At 35.5% G+C, this 17,652-nt stretch overlaps 1 protein-coding gene across 1 annotated transcript in view; it reads left to right on the top strand.

Annotated features, from left to right (window-relative positions):
- The window catches only part of VPS13B (vacuolar protein sorting 13 homolog B), an 803,413-nt gene that overhangs the window by 235,233 nt on the left and 550,528 nt on the right, over nt 1-17,652 (top strand). Inside the window, exons 18-19 of the mRNA XM_082674491.1 lie at nt 7,934-8,068; nt 8,863-9,036. Of these exons, the coding sequence (XP_082530617.1) occupies nt 7,934-8,068; nt 8,863-9,036 (309 nt within the window). The remainder of the gene's footprint in view (nt 1-7,933; nt 8,069-8,862; nt 9,037-17,652) is intronic.

The raw sequence follows: 17,652 nt of genomic DNA, 5'->3' as shown, positions 1-17,652 counted from the left end.
AACGGACAGGGATTGCAGTGAGGGTGGGACAGTGAAAAGTAAGCTCTTGCTATAGAAGACTTTGTGTTTTGTTCCTTGTGAATATGTTCCTTGTGATAGTCCAATTCTATCACATAATTATCACTGTAAGCTATACTTTTGAGATTACTTTTTGTTTTCTGTCATTTAATTGGTTATAGTTCAATGGTTATATTTTATATTCTGTTCAAAATATTAAGTGATTTTTACCCAAATATTTTGGTTTAGCCCTAGGCTGTCACTTCATCTGCTTTTCCATGTTAAAAACAATAAAATCATTATCATCAACAGCAATAACAAAACAACCACTACCTTTTAAAGTTTGCTGTCTCCTGTTTGCATGTCTTATCATCGTAGGAGGTCATTTGCAGTCTTTGCCCCCTATTGAGCCTCGGAACTAACCAGCTTTCTTGGTCCACCTATTTGTTCTTGCCTGCCCAGCTGCTCTTGTTAAGACTTCCACCTTCTTCTCATGTGATAAATCTTCCTCTCCTTTTGCTTTCTCCTTTTATTCTTCCCCTGAAATGATAATGCTTCGTTTTTACTACAATATCAACCATTTAGAAGCTCTTTGCTATTGCTATTTTGTATAACGTTCCCTAGTAACTCTACTCCTTCAATGTGTATTTTAAAAGAATTTACCTCTTCCCTCTACAGAAACCTTTACTATTGGTTCACTATCCTATGATTTTATTATTTTTGTGTATCTAGAATGAGTCCTGGCTGCTTGAATGTCCTGAATGACCTTTTGTTTTATTTTATTAAATTATAGTTTTGTAAGGCTTGTAACAAAAAGGTCAGTTCTGTGGGCCCTTATAATCTTCACTGGTTTTTTAGGGGCATTCATTTTCGGCTCATTCTTAGATATTTACCTCTAAATTTCTAAATAAAATGCTTATATTGAAATTTTCTTATCTTTCATGTTTAGATATTGTAAACATACTTTCTACTACAACAACCTTAATGCCTTAAAACAACATAAGTTCATTTTAATACAGTTCTGTAGTTTAAAGTCTAAAATGAGTCTCACTAAAATCAAGGTGTCAGCAGGGCTTTGTTCCTCTTGAAGCCTCTAGGAGAGAATTTATTTCCTTGCTTTTTCCACCTTCTATAGGCCACCAGCATTCCTTGGTCTGTGGCTCTCATCCCTCATCTTCAAAGCCAGAAGATTGCATTTCTGTGGTAGTGCTTCTGTCATGACATGTCTTTCTCTGACTCTCTTCTTCTGCCTTCCTCTTTCATTTTTAAGAACCCTGATGATTACATTGGTTCTACCTGGATAGTATGGGATAATCTTCACATTTCAAATTAGCTTATTAGCAACTTAATTCTGTTTGTGCCTTAATATTCCTTTGCCATGTTAAGATAACATATTCCCAGGTCCTGGGATTAGGATATGGGCATCTTGAGTGATGGCGGGATGGCATTATTTCGCCTACCAAGAAGATTTAGCTTTTATGGCCAATACTCGCTGTCTGTATTTCTATTCTTCTTTTCTCCTAAGTCATCTAATTATGTCACAGCTTTTGCTTAAATATATATTCAGTATTAATATATTATGACTGTATGTATGAATTATAGTATACGACCTTTAAATGTTTTTTCTTATGCAACTTTTATCCTTGGAGTTAATAACTGCCTTTTTTTGTTTCATTAGTGTTCCATGTACTTAATATTAATTCCCCCAAATTCTTAGAGAAGCATGTCTTCTCTCAGTATGTTCAGATGCATTAGACAATTAGTTTTAATTTTTAAAGTATTTTATACCTTATTTATTTATTTATTTAGGCTGTGCCGGGTCTTAGTTGCAGCATGCAGGATCTTTAGTTGCAGCATGTGGACTCTTAGTTGCGGCATGCATGTGGGATCTAGTTCCCTGACTAGGGATCGAACCCAGGCCTCTGCCTTGGGAGCGTGGAGTCTTACCCACTGGACCACCAGGGAAGTCCCTAGTTTTAATTTTTGTAGTCATTATTCTTTTAGTGTACTTTCCTCCTGTTTCAATCTCTCTTTCCTTCTGAACCTGCTACAGATGTCTTGAAGTTTCCTTTTATCATTGTCCTGGGAATTCCCTTTCCTCTTATATTGGATCCCCTGTTTCTTGGATCACATGTATTATTCTTTCCTGATTTATTCCTCTTTTTGGTAGAGCACAGTTCTGTAGCTGTCTTTCTAGCAAAGGAAGTAAACTTCTTTCAGATATGGCATGTTTGAGTGCATCTTTATTCTCCCTTCATATGTGAAGGTAGTTTGAGTGTATATGTAGATTTGTAGGTTGGGATGATTTTTCTACAGACTTTAAAAAGCATTGCTTTGTTGTCTTCTTGTTTCCAGTGTTGCTGTTGAGAAGTTTGATGCCATTCTAATTGTTTGTTGTATGTTTATGTATTAACATTTTTCTGTTTTTATGCATCTGTTTGTTTTCTATCTCAGAAACTTTTAGGAGCTTCTCTCTTTACCCCTGATATTTGTTTTTTCATTTGTTGCACTGGATATGTGGTGCACCCTGTTAATTTGAAACTCATGTACTTCATTTGGGGAAACCTTGTTGAATTATTTCTTTGATTATTTTCTCCATTTTGTTTTAATAGTTCTTCCTAGAACTTTTGTTTTTCAGATATTTGATTGTTAATGCTGATCCTTTCATTTTTTGGTCATTTGGCCCATTTTCAATCTCTTTGGATTTTTTGTTTTAATTTATGTGGTAGATTTCCTCACCTTTATTTTCTTATTTTTATATTAATTTAAGGAGAATTAACATCATGTTTTTAATTTCTAATGGCTCTTTTCTGTTCTTTGAAAAGTTCAGCTAAACATGCTATTCTTGTTCTAGTGTCTTCTGTACTCCCTCCAAGGATAGCAGCAGCAGCAGCAGCAGTAGTAGTAGTAGTAGTAGTAGTAAGTATAATACAATAATATAATTATTATTACCTAAGTTTTCTGTTCCCAGCATTATCTTTTTACCCCAAGTTCCTTTTCTGTGTTTGTTTTTTATCTCTACTTTTCATGTTAGTGATTTATACCTAGTTTCTGATGAGCCCTCATATTGTAGAATAAAATACTAAATAACTAATTGGGAACCTATGTGTGAGGTTGGAGCTTATTGAATGGCTGGTGTTATTGTAGGGGAATTGGACACTTACTCATTTTTGTGGTTGTTGTTTGGGGATAATCAGTTATGAGTATCTCTGGTTCCTTTTTCTTGGACTGGCCAGTTTTCACAGATAGAAAACCTTCCATTTCTTTCCTGCAGGTTGTAACTCTGGCATTCAGCGTCCCTAGAGAGTAAAAGAAAAGGAGATTTCATTATTCAGTACATCTATTTTATATAGATTTTTAAACAATCTCCCATTTTTAGCATGCAGCCTTTTCCTTGGTATTATACCTTAGTTCAAAGTCCTTCTGGTTCAACCTCTCCAGCGTGAACCCTTCAGTGTTTTGCCAGGATGAGTGTGGGGTAGTTGCATGGCTTCACGAATTAAAACAAAGGTTGTGTGGTTATTAGATAGACTTTCAGTCACTGCTCATCTTTTTAGCCTCATCTGCATTCTTGCCCTCTGAACTGCCTGGCTTCTTTAATTCTTATCTTTCCAGGGCTTATTGCAGATCAACTTGCTTTTTAGTTTAATAACGCACGGGCACTTTTCTCTAAGTCATCTTGTTGTTACTTGTTCATCAGCATCCATCTTCTGAAATTTTGATGACAGTTCTTGCCTCTTTGAGAGTTGCACATATAGTGCTTATCTTTTCATTTTCATTTCTTTGTTGGTTTAGGCCCGTAAAAATTAAGGAGGAAACAGAGCTAAACTTACATATGGCTTGACTCCTTAATCTTTTACTTCCACACAGATTACAGGTCATTCTCATTATTTCATCTTCTGATTTATGGATGATAATTATAAGAGTGATCATAAGTTGATTACTGAACACAGGGGGGTTAACGTGTCTGTGAGGCCAGGAGAATTATGTTGGGCAAGAAAGGCAGTGTAAAAAGAATCTGAGCTAAGGGTTCACCACAGGACTAAGAATGTGTGTTCAGAGTTAATATTTTTCAGAAAAATACTCTAAGGAGAAAAAGTAACAGTGCATTTTTTTTATATTAAATTGTATTACAAAAATTCACTATTATTTTTAGATTATTCCATTGAAAGTGTATACTATGTAAAATTGTATTTCAATTGCAGTGCCTTAGGGAGTTCCTCTTTCCTTCCTCTAGTAGAATATGACAGCAATATTTGAGTAAATCCACATGAGAGTGCTTTGTAAAGTCATTATTTCAAATGTAAGATATTGTCACTGTCTTTGTGATTGTCCTATTGACTCATGTCAGCTGACTATACATCTTATCAACATTTTGCACCTCTTCCCTAAATTACGTTCTGTATAAAGTTCAGCAGATTTCTCAGAGTTAAATACCTTGAACAATAACTGTAGTATTTTGGCCTCCACATGGAACAATAATAGTGGCTTGCCTTAAGGCACATAACTACTAGATATGTAATGCTACCTGTATCTGAAGCCTTGCTTTTTCAGTTTCAGAGCTTTTGGTCTTTTTGTTTCACCATATTGCATTCCCAACAGGAGATTTCCTTTCACAGTTTCAGGAAGTTGCATTCATGTAGACAGAAAAAAATGTGAATGGTGCCCTGAGTTGTGCAATGCCAAGACTCTGCTCCTTTCTACCTCCATAGTGCTTATGTTTGGGGTATTTTACAAATTTTGGTTTGATGGTAGAGTGGAAAGAAACCAAGTTTATTTTTTAATTATTTTTTATTAATACTTTTTCTTCTTTAGAGTAATTTTAGGTTCACAGCAAAACTGAGAGGAAGATATGAGGTTTTCCATATACTTTCTGCCTCCTTCTTGGTCTGCACAGCCTTTCCCAGTATTGACATCACCTACCAGAGGGGCACATTTGTTACGATTGATGGACCTACATTGACACATCATAATCATCCAAAGCCTATAATTTACATTACTGAGGTTATTTTTTACTAGCAGTTTTCCTCCATTGTTGAAGTCTATCAAAAGATGACTATAATTATCTTTTAAAAAATCTGAGCTTGAGCCATTAAAAACAAATTACTTTTTGAAAAAGTTTTCTTAAGGAGAAAGTATGCAGGATGTTTTAGTTACTAAAACAAGTTTAAAAATATCTGAGAGGGACTTCTCTGGCAGTCTAGTGGCTACGACTCCTCACTCCCAATGCAGGGGGCCCCAGTTTGATACCTAGTCAGGGAACTAGATCCTGCACGCCGCAACTAAGACCCGATGAAGCCAAATAAACAAATAAATAAATATATTTTTTAGAATCTGAGAAATGTAATGATCATAAAAAGTGAAATAATTTCTTGATAGTATTAGTCTAAACTAAGATGCTTTATATATGTATAAGTGATTCTGATCAGAAGAGGTTTCCGGCAACTTCTTCTGATAAGAGTCTTATATATGGCATGCATTAGATATTAACAAAGACGTATCATTTCAGATTCAAGGTAGAGTCCTAAACTTGGTGTAAACTGTAAAAGAAGCAGCTTATAAAATAATTTTTTAAAAAGCCATTTTTGTCTATTCATATTTATTTTTGCATCTACCAGAACTAATTCAATTCTTTTGGTTCTTAACACCATCAGTAACCCTTGAGAGAATCTTCTTCTTTTTCTTTTTCTTTTTTTTTTTTTGCGGTACGTGGGCCTCTCCCGTTGCGGAGCACAGGCTCCGGATGCGCAGGCCCAGCTGCCATGGCTTACGGGCCTAGCCACTCCGCGGCATGTGGGATCCTTCTGGACCGGGGCACGAACCCGCGTCCCCTGCATTGGCAGGCGGACTCCCAACCACTGTGCCACCAGGGAAGCCCTCTTGAGAGAATCTTTGATTAGCTCTTGTCTGCTCATCACTATCTAGATTCTTTAAGTTTTTTCAAAAAATTGGCATAGAATGAGAGTCTGACTCTGGGGACTTGAGAGTTAGAGGAGGGTATTATTCCATTTTGTATCCCTCTCATCACTTAACATAATGATTGGAGCAGCGTAAATTATCCACTGATTATAACTTCTGTATCCACAGTAGATGTTAAATATGCAGGGTAACTCAGTTTCTTTTCTTATGAAGAGAAAAGTGAACCACACCTGCCCACTTTCTGACTTGAGCCTGGGCAAAATCCTTATTTCTCTAAACCTTGGTTTTCCTGAATGTAAAGTGGAATAGTAATAGCTACCTTTTTTTTTTTTTTTTTCTTCTGAGATGAATAAAAATAACAAACTGGGCATAGTGCATGGCACTTAGTCATTGAGTGTTAGGTACTATAACTAGTAGTACTGCTACAACTGTTATTACTACTACTGCTATGTTTATTTTGTATAGTTGGCATCATTTAACTTTCTGAAATACTGCTTCTTAAGTTTTTTGAGTCATAGATTTTGAGAATTTGATAAAAACTGATAAAATCATAGAAAAATGTATAAATACAAAGCATTTAGACTCCTGCTTTGAGGATAATAGGTACCACTGCAAATGGAAATAACACAGGTGGTGAATATTGGGGAATAGCAACCAATTGATACATGTTTATATAACAGTCAAATAGGAATCAGTAAATTTATAGGTCCTTCTGAAGTAAAGATTACTATGTGAGAAGGTATTTCTCAAGATGATGTCCTTTAACTACTGGCAGACCATGTAGTGTGTTAGTTAAACTGCAGGTTCCTGGGCCACATCTCAGGAAGACTCTTGGAGGACTATGGGGCTTCTTGAATGCACCAGAGTTTGAGATCAAAGATTTTAGAGTAATGTTTAATATGTCTGTCATAAAAAGTTCATGATTTTCTTAATTATTCATACTTAGTTCTCCTTAAAGGAGTTTCAAATATGAAGGATAATATATATTTGATTGGAATGTGGAATGGGGAAAAGGCGGCCATTCTTCATGAATATAGGTGAAATGAGCGGTGAAGTTTTCTGTGATAGGATCAAATTGTGTTAAACACCTCAGCTCTTTCTCTCTGCTGTAGGACTGAGCAAATATTACTTAACTCCTCTAATCCATTATATCCCAGTTTGTAAAAATGAGGATAACAATAACATCTTTATCACAGCCCTGTTGTGCGGATTGAATGAGATGTGTGTATCACACATAGTAAGTCCTCCAGTAAATGTTAGTTGATTAGAGTTCATCATCATTATCATTATTTTAGTGGTTTGCAATAATGTTAGTGTAATGTTCTTAAGGTTTCTCTGCCTTTTTAATTCTCACCTACCCTTCAGGGCCAAAATGAGTCTCTCCTTTTTGAATTAAGTTTTCCCTACCATTTATGTCATGGTAATTGTTCCCTTCTATGCTTTTATGTTCTTCAGCAAGTAGCATACAGTAGAGATGTTAATATTCACTTTTTTTGTTAATTGATATAGAATCCCTTTAGTTTCTTTTAGCTACACATGGGATGTCAATTTTGCTTATAAGCTATTGTATTTTAACTTAGGAGCTGTTTTGAGCTATCTTGTTTCTCTCTCTTCACCCCACCTGGCCAAGATATTTTGAGGAGGCTGTTTACGTAGAAAGTTTCATGCTTAAATTAAATGTCTTTGCCTAAATGAAACTCAATTTATAAGTTAAATTTGTATCAAATTGAAAATCTTACTCTATGTTCTAAAACCAAATATGATTTTTTAGTCTCCTGATTTTTAAACAAATACTTGTTTCAAATTTGCATAAGTATAGTTATGCAGGTTCAGCCCATTTATTTTAAAATTGCATCTTTTTAACTCCTAAACACTGAACTGTGAAGCCTGACACAAATACTGTAAGAACATCGGAGGTAGATAATTAAAGTATAATTAAGTCTAAATGCCTTGGTGAAGGAGTATAAAAATTATTTAAATTCAATCGGCTAGTACATTTGCAGTTTTCTTTTATTAGGTGTGAAATCTAAGAATCCCCTGCCAACTCTTGAGGGCTCAATCCAGAATGTTGAATTGAAGTACTGCAGCACATCATTGGTCAAATGTGCCTCTGGGACCATGGGATCCATAAAAATTTGTGCCAAAGCCCCAGGTATGTGCAGCTGGACCGTGTAAAACTTTATTGCCTGTGTAGGAGAATTGGCCGTGCGTTTTACAAGGAGCGTTACTGAAACAAGAATTTACTCATTGTTCCTGTGAATCAGAGATTTTAAATTTTTTTATTTTTACTTGAAAAAAATTGTTAATTGTGCCAGGATGATACTTCTTGACATTAATAGGTTAATTTTTATTTAAGGAAAAAAACTTTGCCTAGTTTTAATAATGGTTATGAGGGAGGAAATATTAAAGGAAAGTTTATTCTTACACTTTTGGGGGGGATAGGAGGTATAGATGTATATGACACTTAAAAATTAAATTAAAATGTTATTAGTATAATGAAATTAAACAGAAAACCCAGCTGTTTTTCAACTGAATGTTGTAATTGATTTTGCCTTCCTTCCAATATTTTATTTCATAATATTTTCCTTAAACTGTTTGTTATTTAATTTTTTCCAGTGTGAATTCAATGTCTAAATAAGATTAAATAGGTACAAATTCCATTGAATATTTAGAATACAGTGTGTTCATGTTGTTTTATTTTATAAGCTTTTCTGAACATGTTCTACATTCATTAGCTAAATATTAAAACAACCTTTTAAGAGTTAAAAGTGCTTTTAATGTTATCAGTCATACTTTTTAGAGTATAACTAAATGTTCTGCTAGAATTACCAAGTATAAACTGAAATTTTATATTATGATGTTAGTATACTTTAAGATCAAACATCTTCGGGGTACTCCTATGTTTTATTTGATAAGAGTTTCTTTTTCATAAATATTTCTGTTCAGGTGAGAGTGGAAAAGAGAAGTTAATTCCATTGCTTCAGGGTCCTTCTGACACTAAAGACCTTCATAGCAGCAGGTGGCTCAATGAGAGTAGAAAGCCAGAATCTCTCTTAGCTCCAGATTTAATAGCCTTCACAGCCCTAGTTCCACAGTATATGGACTACTGCCACAGTTCCGGTAAGTACATCATTATTCACTTATTTGCATTTTCTTTTCCAGCAAGACTTTTAAAATTGGACTTTTTTTCTTTCCTTCTCTCCTTTCCTTTTCTCCTTTCCTTAACTTCGTCCCTCCCTCCTTCCCTCCCTCCCTCCATTTCTTTCTTCCTCTCTTTTTCATTTGTGTCCATTGGGATACACTCCGCAGTTACGCTCTTTGAAAATTCAAATGAAGTATTTTATATCATTTTTGATAAATGATGTGTTTACAAACAATAATGATTTTACTCTATTTTATTGAGATAATTCAGTTGTATGTATAACAGTTAATCTCAGATTCAACTACTACTACTACTAAACCCAACTGAGTTTTTAAATATATCATGTAATACATAGAAAGGAGTAAAAGAAATTTAAAACATTGCAAAGAGAAAATATTTTTCTTGGGATAGTAGCACTTTGTGACCCATAGTTTGCCATGGTAAAGTTAGGTGTTTGGGCCTTCTGTGCCTTTACAAAAAGGAAAAGATATTGATGTTGTAATAAAGGAAAAAACTCAGAAGTCAAGCTCTTATTTCTTAGAGTTAAATTTTTTTCTAGAAGCACTTTGCCTAGACTCTGTTCCATTTTATTCACACCATAATAGCAGATCCACACCTCTCATATTGAGAGGAGATACTGGAACTATCAATGAAGGTATAGTAAATAGAGCCTGATGTCAGCCATGAGTTCAGTTAGTATGTAATTGGTAAAGCCAAGACCATGATGCTAGAAATAAGTTAGCTATAAACAGATTTCTTAAAAGGGTCAGGAGTCTGAATTTTTTCTTTAGAATTAATTGGCCAATGAGGTGGTTTCAAATAGCTGCCTAAGAGTAGAGCTCAGTTAACATTATGTGACTAGAACTGTAACTTATAGAAAATATGTTAAGCATGACTGCACTAAGTTCAAAGTAGAAACCATGAAAAGATTCATAATTAACTACACAGAGACTATATGGAGGTGAATATTCGAAGCAGTGTACATATGCATGGATGCAAAACCACTTGAAAGCAGAATTTGTTATAGTAGCATTTGCAGCTGAATGGCATCCACACTAGAAACTAGAAATTAGTATTTGAAAGGTGAGTCTGAGAACCCCTGAGTCAGCTTGCCTTTAAAGACAATACTCCTCAAAAAGACATTTTCAACTTGATGAGGATGGGTGTGGTTTCCTAAGGAAAAAATTGTGAGGATGAGGCCAGTACCCAAGTAAGACTGTGCCTATGTGTAGAAGATTTTACCAGTCCTTTAAAGTAGGGGCTGGTAAACATTTTACTAAAGGCAAGATAACTAACCTTTTAGGCTTTGTGGGCCATATGGGCTCTGTCTCAGCTGTTCAGTTCTGCTATTAGAGCACACAAAAATAGTCATACCCAATATGTAAATGAATGGGTGTGACTGTGTTCCAGTAAAACTCTATTCACAAAGCAGGAAGTGGGCGAGATTTAGCCTATGTGGTTTGCCTACCCCGGATTTTGGGAGAAGGGATTGGTGGTTAAATAAACATCATGCTCCGCCCCCCCAATTTATTTATTTATTTATTTATTTATTTATTTGACTGAGTTAGGTCATAGTTGCGGCACGTGGGCTTCTCTCTAGTTGGTGGCGCAGAGGGCTTCTTCTGCTTGTGGTGTGCTGGCTCCAGGGCATGTGGGCTCTCTCACTCGTTGAGGCGCGTGAGCTCAGCTGTTGTGGTGCGTGGACTTACTTTCCCCGTAGCATGTGGGATCTTAGTTCCCTGACCAGGTATCGAACCTGCCTCACCTGCATTGGAAGGCGGATTCTTTACCACTGGACCACCAGGGAAGTCCCAACATCATGCTGTTTTTAATGCCTATTTAATTATATTCTTTAAATATGCCGTTTGAGAAACTCTTATATAATTATCCAAATAGTAGTTTTCAGTAGGTTTTGTTTTCAAATCATAAGATCATTAAAATGTTATTAGAATGACCAGACCATCTGCTTAGAATTTTGATACCTAAGAAGGGACTAAGCTTATTAGAATCTACTGCATATTCTTAAATTGGACAGGGATTCTTCATTTTTTGTCTTGTCATATACACAATTAGAATGAACTGAGTCAAGCATGTTTAAATAATCTGATCTTTCTAATAACAATATTCGTATTATTCTTTGTAATTTAAATGTATATCTAGGGTCTCAAATATATATTTGCATTTTTAACCTTTATAGCATGGGTCTAAAAGTAAACTACTATAAAAAAATTGTACCTACGATATTTCTAGGAAAAAGTTTTTTTCTTACTGTTAAGGAAATTCACCTAATCTTCAACTTTAGTGTGATGTTTAGTGATATGCTTATGGATTTGCATGTAAAATTTTAATGTGATCATGCATTTGGTGCTTTGAAAATATTCCTTTGGGTGTGTTTTAATCCTAAAATGTAATGTGTTTTTACTTAAACTACAGTCACATGCTTTATTTAGGGTATTTTTAAATTTAAATTTTCCATCCATCTTGGGAACTGCCACCCACATTCATGGCTTAGGTGTTTATGATATGGTTATGAGAGAGCGCATAAGTATTATTTTTCAAAGCCAGTTTTAAAGTAATATTGACTAATTTTATGTTCCTGTAATAAGATTTAAAATCGGAGGTGTGTGTGTGTCTGTGTGTGTATATATGACTGATGGTATGAATAAATTATAAATAAATTTTAAATGAGGAAATAATTTATTAACAATCCTTTAAGATTTTACTGAAATATCATGCTTTCAGCAAGTTGTTTCCTGATCACTGTATATAAAAGATTTTTTCTCTCTTGTTTGCATATATGTGCATACACACACACATACACACACACACACACACATTTACCCACTATTCTAAAGTTTTTCTTAGTACTTACGACACTCTGCCATACTATACATGTTACTGATTTGTTAGGTTTTATTTTTCCCTGCTATTAGAATTTAATGCTTCATTATGGCTGGAATTTTTGTCTTTTTTGGTCACTGCTGTGTTCCTAGTGTCTAGAACAATATCCCACATATAGTAGGATATCAACAAATATTTAGTGAATGTATGAGCAAGTAAGTGATGATTGCATTTGCTTTTCTTTGTTTTTTGAGGCTGGAGCACCTAAGGGAAATGGCATAGAACACGAGTCTTTATTGATGTTGGCTTTAAAAAAAAAAAAAAGATGCTGGGTAGTTGAACTCTTCTAGATGAACAATGAAAGGAAAGCACAATTAATCCCTGCTGTCTTTTTTAGAGACAGACCATCCAGATGAGGTTGTTAATGAGCTTTTCCCATTTGTTTATAGAATTTGAATGAGAGGTTTTGGAATGTGGAGTAGTAAGTGATTGGCTAACTGATTTGAGGCAAATTGTGTATTTTAGAGGAGTTTGGTGATCATTCTAATTGGCTTCTGATTATCATGGCATGATGTGTGGAAGACAGCTGCCTTTGTGCATATGCTCCCAAATTGAAGGGGAATATTAAAAGTGGGGACCAGAAAATGTTGCGGATATTATATTAGGAAGTGAGTTTTGAGAGAAGCTTAATTAGGATAAAGAGGCAGAGTTTTCTGACTCTGACTTCAGAATGTGAGGGAATGGACAGCTTTATTAATGGGAATTAAGTATTAATTGACTGAAAGAAATAGTAGTATTAGTAAAACTTGTTATAAAAACAGTTTTTTACAATTTAAAAATCACTTTCATATAAATTGTTTTATTTGTTATAAAACAAGACTGTTCAGCACAGCAAATGTTATTTTGTCTTACAGAGGAGGAAATAGAGGCTCAGAACAAGTCAGACTTTGAACTTGAATCTGGGGCTTCTAACTATATAACATTTTCCCACTGTCTTAGGCTATTTATCATTTTGTCTTTTATTTTTAGGATCCATATTGCTAAACATTGTACCACCCAGCCTTGCACATTCTTAACTTTGAGGATCTCTTTCTTTACTTCATATTAAGCACTATCAAAAGAGCCACACTTCCATGATGTCACAGCGTTGTTTTGTCTTTGAAGTCTTAGCAGCTCCCTTTGCACATTTCCCTCCTCCCCCTTGATCACTTTCTCTGCTTGACTGGCTCTGATTACAGTGAAGGAGCTGAAGGCTCCTATGGGAGTCCAGTGTGCCAGCCCACATTCTTCATTCATGGTTACTATTCACAGGAACCGTTTAGTGACACTTCTGTTTCTTATGTTTGTATAGATAAATAGAGAAAATAGATTCTTCTTTGGCTCCTTCAGAGGTAGAAGCACTTGGTGACTATAATTGATGTATGTAAAATATTTTAAAATAGGTTCTAAACATTTTTCTTTCCTTCTCTTTTAAATATAAACTTTAACTCTTTTTCATATGCTATATTTTGCCTATGATTTATAGCAGGTTCTGCTTGTTAAAAAGTTCTTAGTATTTGTTAATCCTGTTATTAATGTATAAACAAATTTTAGGGTGTCTGCTATTTATGAATATAAAATGATCACAAAATACTATCAACTTAGAACAAAGGAACTTATAGGCCATCCATTTCAATTTCTAAGTCAGTGTTAGGAGTCCTTTTGATATGCCCCCCTTTCTATGTGCTTCAGATCTCTTGGCCTTCTTTCAGTTTCTCAGTTGTGATTATGCTTTTGTATATGCCTTTTTTTTTCTGTCTGGGATTCTTAAAACTATCCTTACCCCTTCACCTTATACCTGTTGACTTCAGTTTAGTGTTGAGATCTTAGCTCAACTACTATATCTTCAAGAAAGCCCTGATGCTGCCTTTCCCCTACCCCCCACCACCCAATTTGATTAGGTATCTCTGTTACATTCATTTTCATAGTTCACTGTACGTGTCTTTCATAGCACTTAATGACAGTATATATTTATGTAGTTGTGTGATTTGAATGCTGTCTGTCTTCACCATTTGACAGTGAGTTCTGTGAGGACAGAGTTTGTCACTGGTTGCTTATCATTTTATCTCCAGTGCCTAAAATTTCCTCACACATATGGAACGCTTGAGAAATCATTTGTTGAATGAGTGAATAAATGGACATTTATGACAGATAGTGAAGGATATGAATGTATTTGACAGATAAATAGTAAGTCCTTAATACATGTTAACCGTCTTCCCTCTTCTCTCCCTACGTTTCTTCCTCCTCTTCCTTCTCCTTATATATGTATCTACCATTGGGGAGAATATCTAACAGCATCTTTCTTTGTTAGGTCCGATTACTATGAGGTCCTCTGTTTGTTGAACTGTAACTTCCATTTCTTAGTCTTATAAGTGACATGAAAAAATATATCGGCCCTAAATATACCTGACAAAACTTATTATCTTATGTTTCATTGGCATTTGTGTATGATTGTACCTTTTCTGTTGAAACCTTAGTCTTTCTTGGCCTTCAGGTATTAAAAGATAACATCTGATGACTTTTGCGTTTTTGTATATCTTGTGAATGGAGACACCGACAGCTCTTTATTCTAGACTATCTTTTAAAGGATATTTGTAATAGTGAACAGTGTTTGGGAGATAGATCTAGTGTCCCTCTGGAGCCAATGGAAGGCATGCTTACTGCCCATTATAAAAGATTTGGTTCCTCAACTCGGGGTTCATTTCTTCTATTTTTTTAAATTGAAGTATAGTTGATTTACAATGTTGGGTTAGTTTCAGGTGCAGGATTCATTTCTTATAATGCATTCCACTGCATGTGCAGACATCCATCTGGATATGTCTTTGTTGTTACCTCTGTGGAACTTGGGGGCAAAGAGAACTGATACAAATACATATGTTGATAATCATGCTGCTTGCTGTGCCATGAGTAATAAAGTCCTTTGTCTGACTCAGGAGTCTCCTGTCTTCTACATCAGTGGTCCCCAACCTTTTTAGCACCAGGGACCCGTTTCATGGAAGACAGTTTTTCCAGTGTGGGGCGGGGGGGTGGGGCAGGTGATGGTTTGGGGATGATTCAAGCACATTACATTTACTGTGCACTTTATTTCTGTTATTATTACATCGTAATATATAATGAAATAATTATACAACTCACCATAGTGCAGAATCCCACCATAGTGCGTAGTGGGAACCCTGAGCTTGTTTTCACTTGCCACTCACTGATAGGGTTTTGATATGAGTCTGCAAGCAATTGATTTATTATGGTCTCTGTGCAGTCAAACCTCTCTGCTAATGATAATCTGTATTTGCAGTCACTCCTGAGCTCTAGCATCACCGCCTCAGCTCCACTTCAGATCATCAGGCATTAGATTCTCACAAGCAGCGCGCAACCTAGATCCCTCGCATGCGCAGTTCACAGTAGGGTTTGCACTCCTATGAGAATCTAATGCCACCGCTGATCTGACAGGAGGTGGAACTCAGGCAGTACTGTGAACGATGGGGAGCGGCTGTAAATACAGATGAAACTTTGCTGGCTTACCCGCCGCTCATCTCCTGCTGTGCGGCTCGGTTCCTAACACGCCACGGACCGGTACCAGTCCATGGCCCAGGGGTTGGGGACCCCTGTTCTACATCATTCATTATAGGGTAAAAGCTTAGGATCACAATCCTGGACACTACAACAATGTAGTTTCTTGGTTCTCCTTGCTGAACCATATTCATTTACCCCCTCAAATACATTTCTTTCCTTTGTGCCTTAAATATAGGTTGTTCCTGGTATTATGTCACCAGCCCTCTTCTATTTGGATGATTTCATCAACACTGTGTGTGTGTGTGTGTGTGTGTGTGTGTTTAGCAACCAACCATATATCTCTTTGTCCATTTATTTTCTTTTGAGATCCAAACTCCAAATTTTAGCCACCTCTTGACCATTGCCCTGTGGATATTTTCCTGTGGCCTAACATGTTTAAAATGAAACTCAGTGTAATCTCCCCCACCCCATTTTATACTCCATCATTCAATTTCAGTTAATAGCACTACTTACCTCTTAATGCTGAAAATTCTAGCACTAACTTAATTGCTCCTTCTTTCTCCTCTGCATATGGTAGATGTTCCACAAAAGCTTTTTTTTTTTTGGAAAAAAACTGAATAGTCCAGGCTAAACATAATAAATTTATTTTAGTTTCTTCCCATATGATTTGCCTTCAGAGTCATTGCCGTACTTCCACTACATGTTTGAAAACGTCCCTTTTAAAATTTAACAAAAGAACTTCCCCGGTGGCACAGTGGTTAAGAATCCGCCTGCCAATGCACGGGACATGGGTTCGGGCCCTGGTCCCGGAAGTTCCCACAGGCAACTAAGCCTGTGTGCCACAACTACTGAGCCTGCGCTCCAGAGCCTGAGAGCCACAACTACTGAGTCTGTGTGCCACAACTACTGAAGCCTGTGTGCCTAGTGCCCGTTGCTCCGCAACAAGAGAAGCCACCGCAATGAGAAGCCTGTGCACCGCATTGAAGAGTAGCTAGCCCCTGCTCACTGCAACTAGAGAAAGCCTGTGCACAGCAACAAAGACCCAAGGCAGCCAAAAATAAATAAATAATAAATTAAAAAATAAATAAAATTTAACACAATCCTCCACATAGCACAAAGTAGAGAGTGTATTTTCCACGTATATATAGTGAACTTCTATTTAGTTAATATTTGTCTTAAGCATATGTGCTACTGGAAATTAGAGTTCTTTTTCACATAAACTATTGTTAAGATAGTTTTCTGTATTTTATAATCTAAATAAATATATGAATTTACATGAAGAATGTCACTCTTCTATGAAATTTAATCTAATTGATTTTGGTTCACCATTATTAAAGATGATAATCTCTTAAAGTATCTGGCTGTAGTCACTTGTGTAAGTAAGATGATCATGCTGTATTTGCTTTTGACATATAAAACTCAAAACAACTATTTCTTCCTAACACTAGAAAAATAGAATTAAATGATTATGAGGATATTTAAAAATAATTTAAAACAACTGTTCCTCTTAAAATGTCATTTAAATATAATACAGTTTAAGCTGATCTTTCTATTCCCTGGTATAATCAGTTGCAGAAATAAATATAAGGTTTTAACTTTACTGGATTGCCATATATTAAAAGTTATTTTATATTTTACCCATCAGATATGTACAACTTTTGATCATTGTTATTGGGAAGGAAAGTCACAATTATAATTCTGTTCTCTGGAAATTCATGTTCAAATTGGGGAGGTAATTTTCTTTCTGGATTAAAATATATCAGCAAACACACACAGTCTTATTTGACCATTCGTAGTTGGTTGGTTAGGATATGAATTGTTAAGGAGTTTTTAAAATGGAGACGGTATTTTAGATTGTAAATTTTAATTTATGGGGAATGGTTTTTTTGTTCCAGAAAATTCTCCTCATAATGTAGAATTAAGTGAATTGCCTTGAAGTTATGTTTTTAGTATTTTTGACAGGGCACATGAGTAAGAATGCTTATATATTGTAGCAATTAAAGACAATTCACATTTGTGGTTTGGGCATAAATGTGTAAAAATTATACCCATCTATCTTATTACATTTCCTCTCTCTTCCCTGAGGACTTTACTATGTAGTTTATCTGTAATTGTTGCCAGTTTTCTATCATGTTCCCACTGGGCTTCTGGTGCAAAAAATCTTATCCTCTTGATGACAGAGCTTGCCTGAATGATTTCATGCT

This window comes from Grampus griseus (genome assembly GCF_964374135.1).
Source record: "Grampus griseus genome assembly, chromosome: 17".
In the NCBI taxonomy this organism is placed as follows: Eukaryota; Metazoa; Chordata; class Mammalia; order Artiodactyla; family Delphinidae; genus Grampus; species Grampus griseus.
The sequence above is the reverse complement of the archived record's forward strand: the minus strand, read 5'-3'. Positions and strand labels throughout refer to the sequence as shown.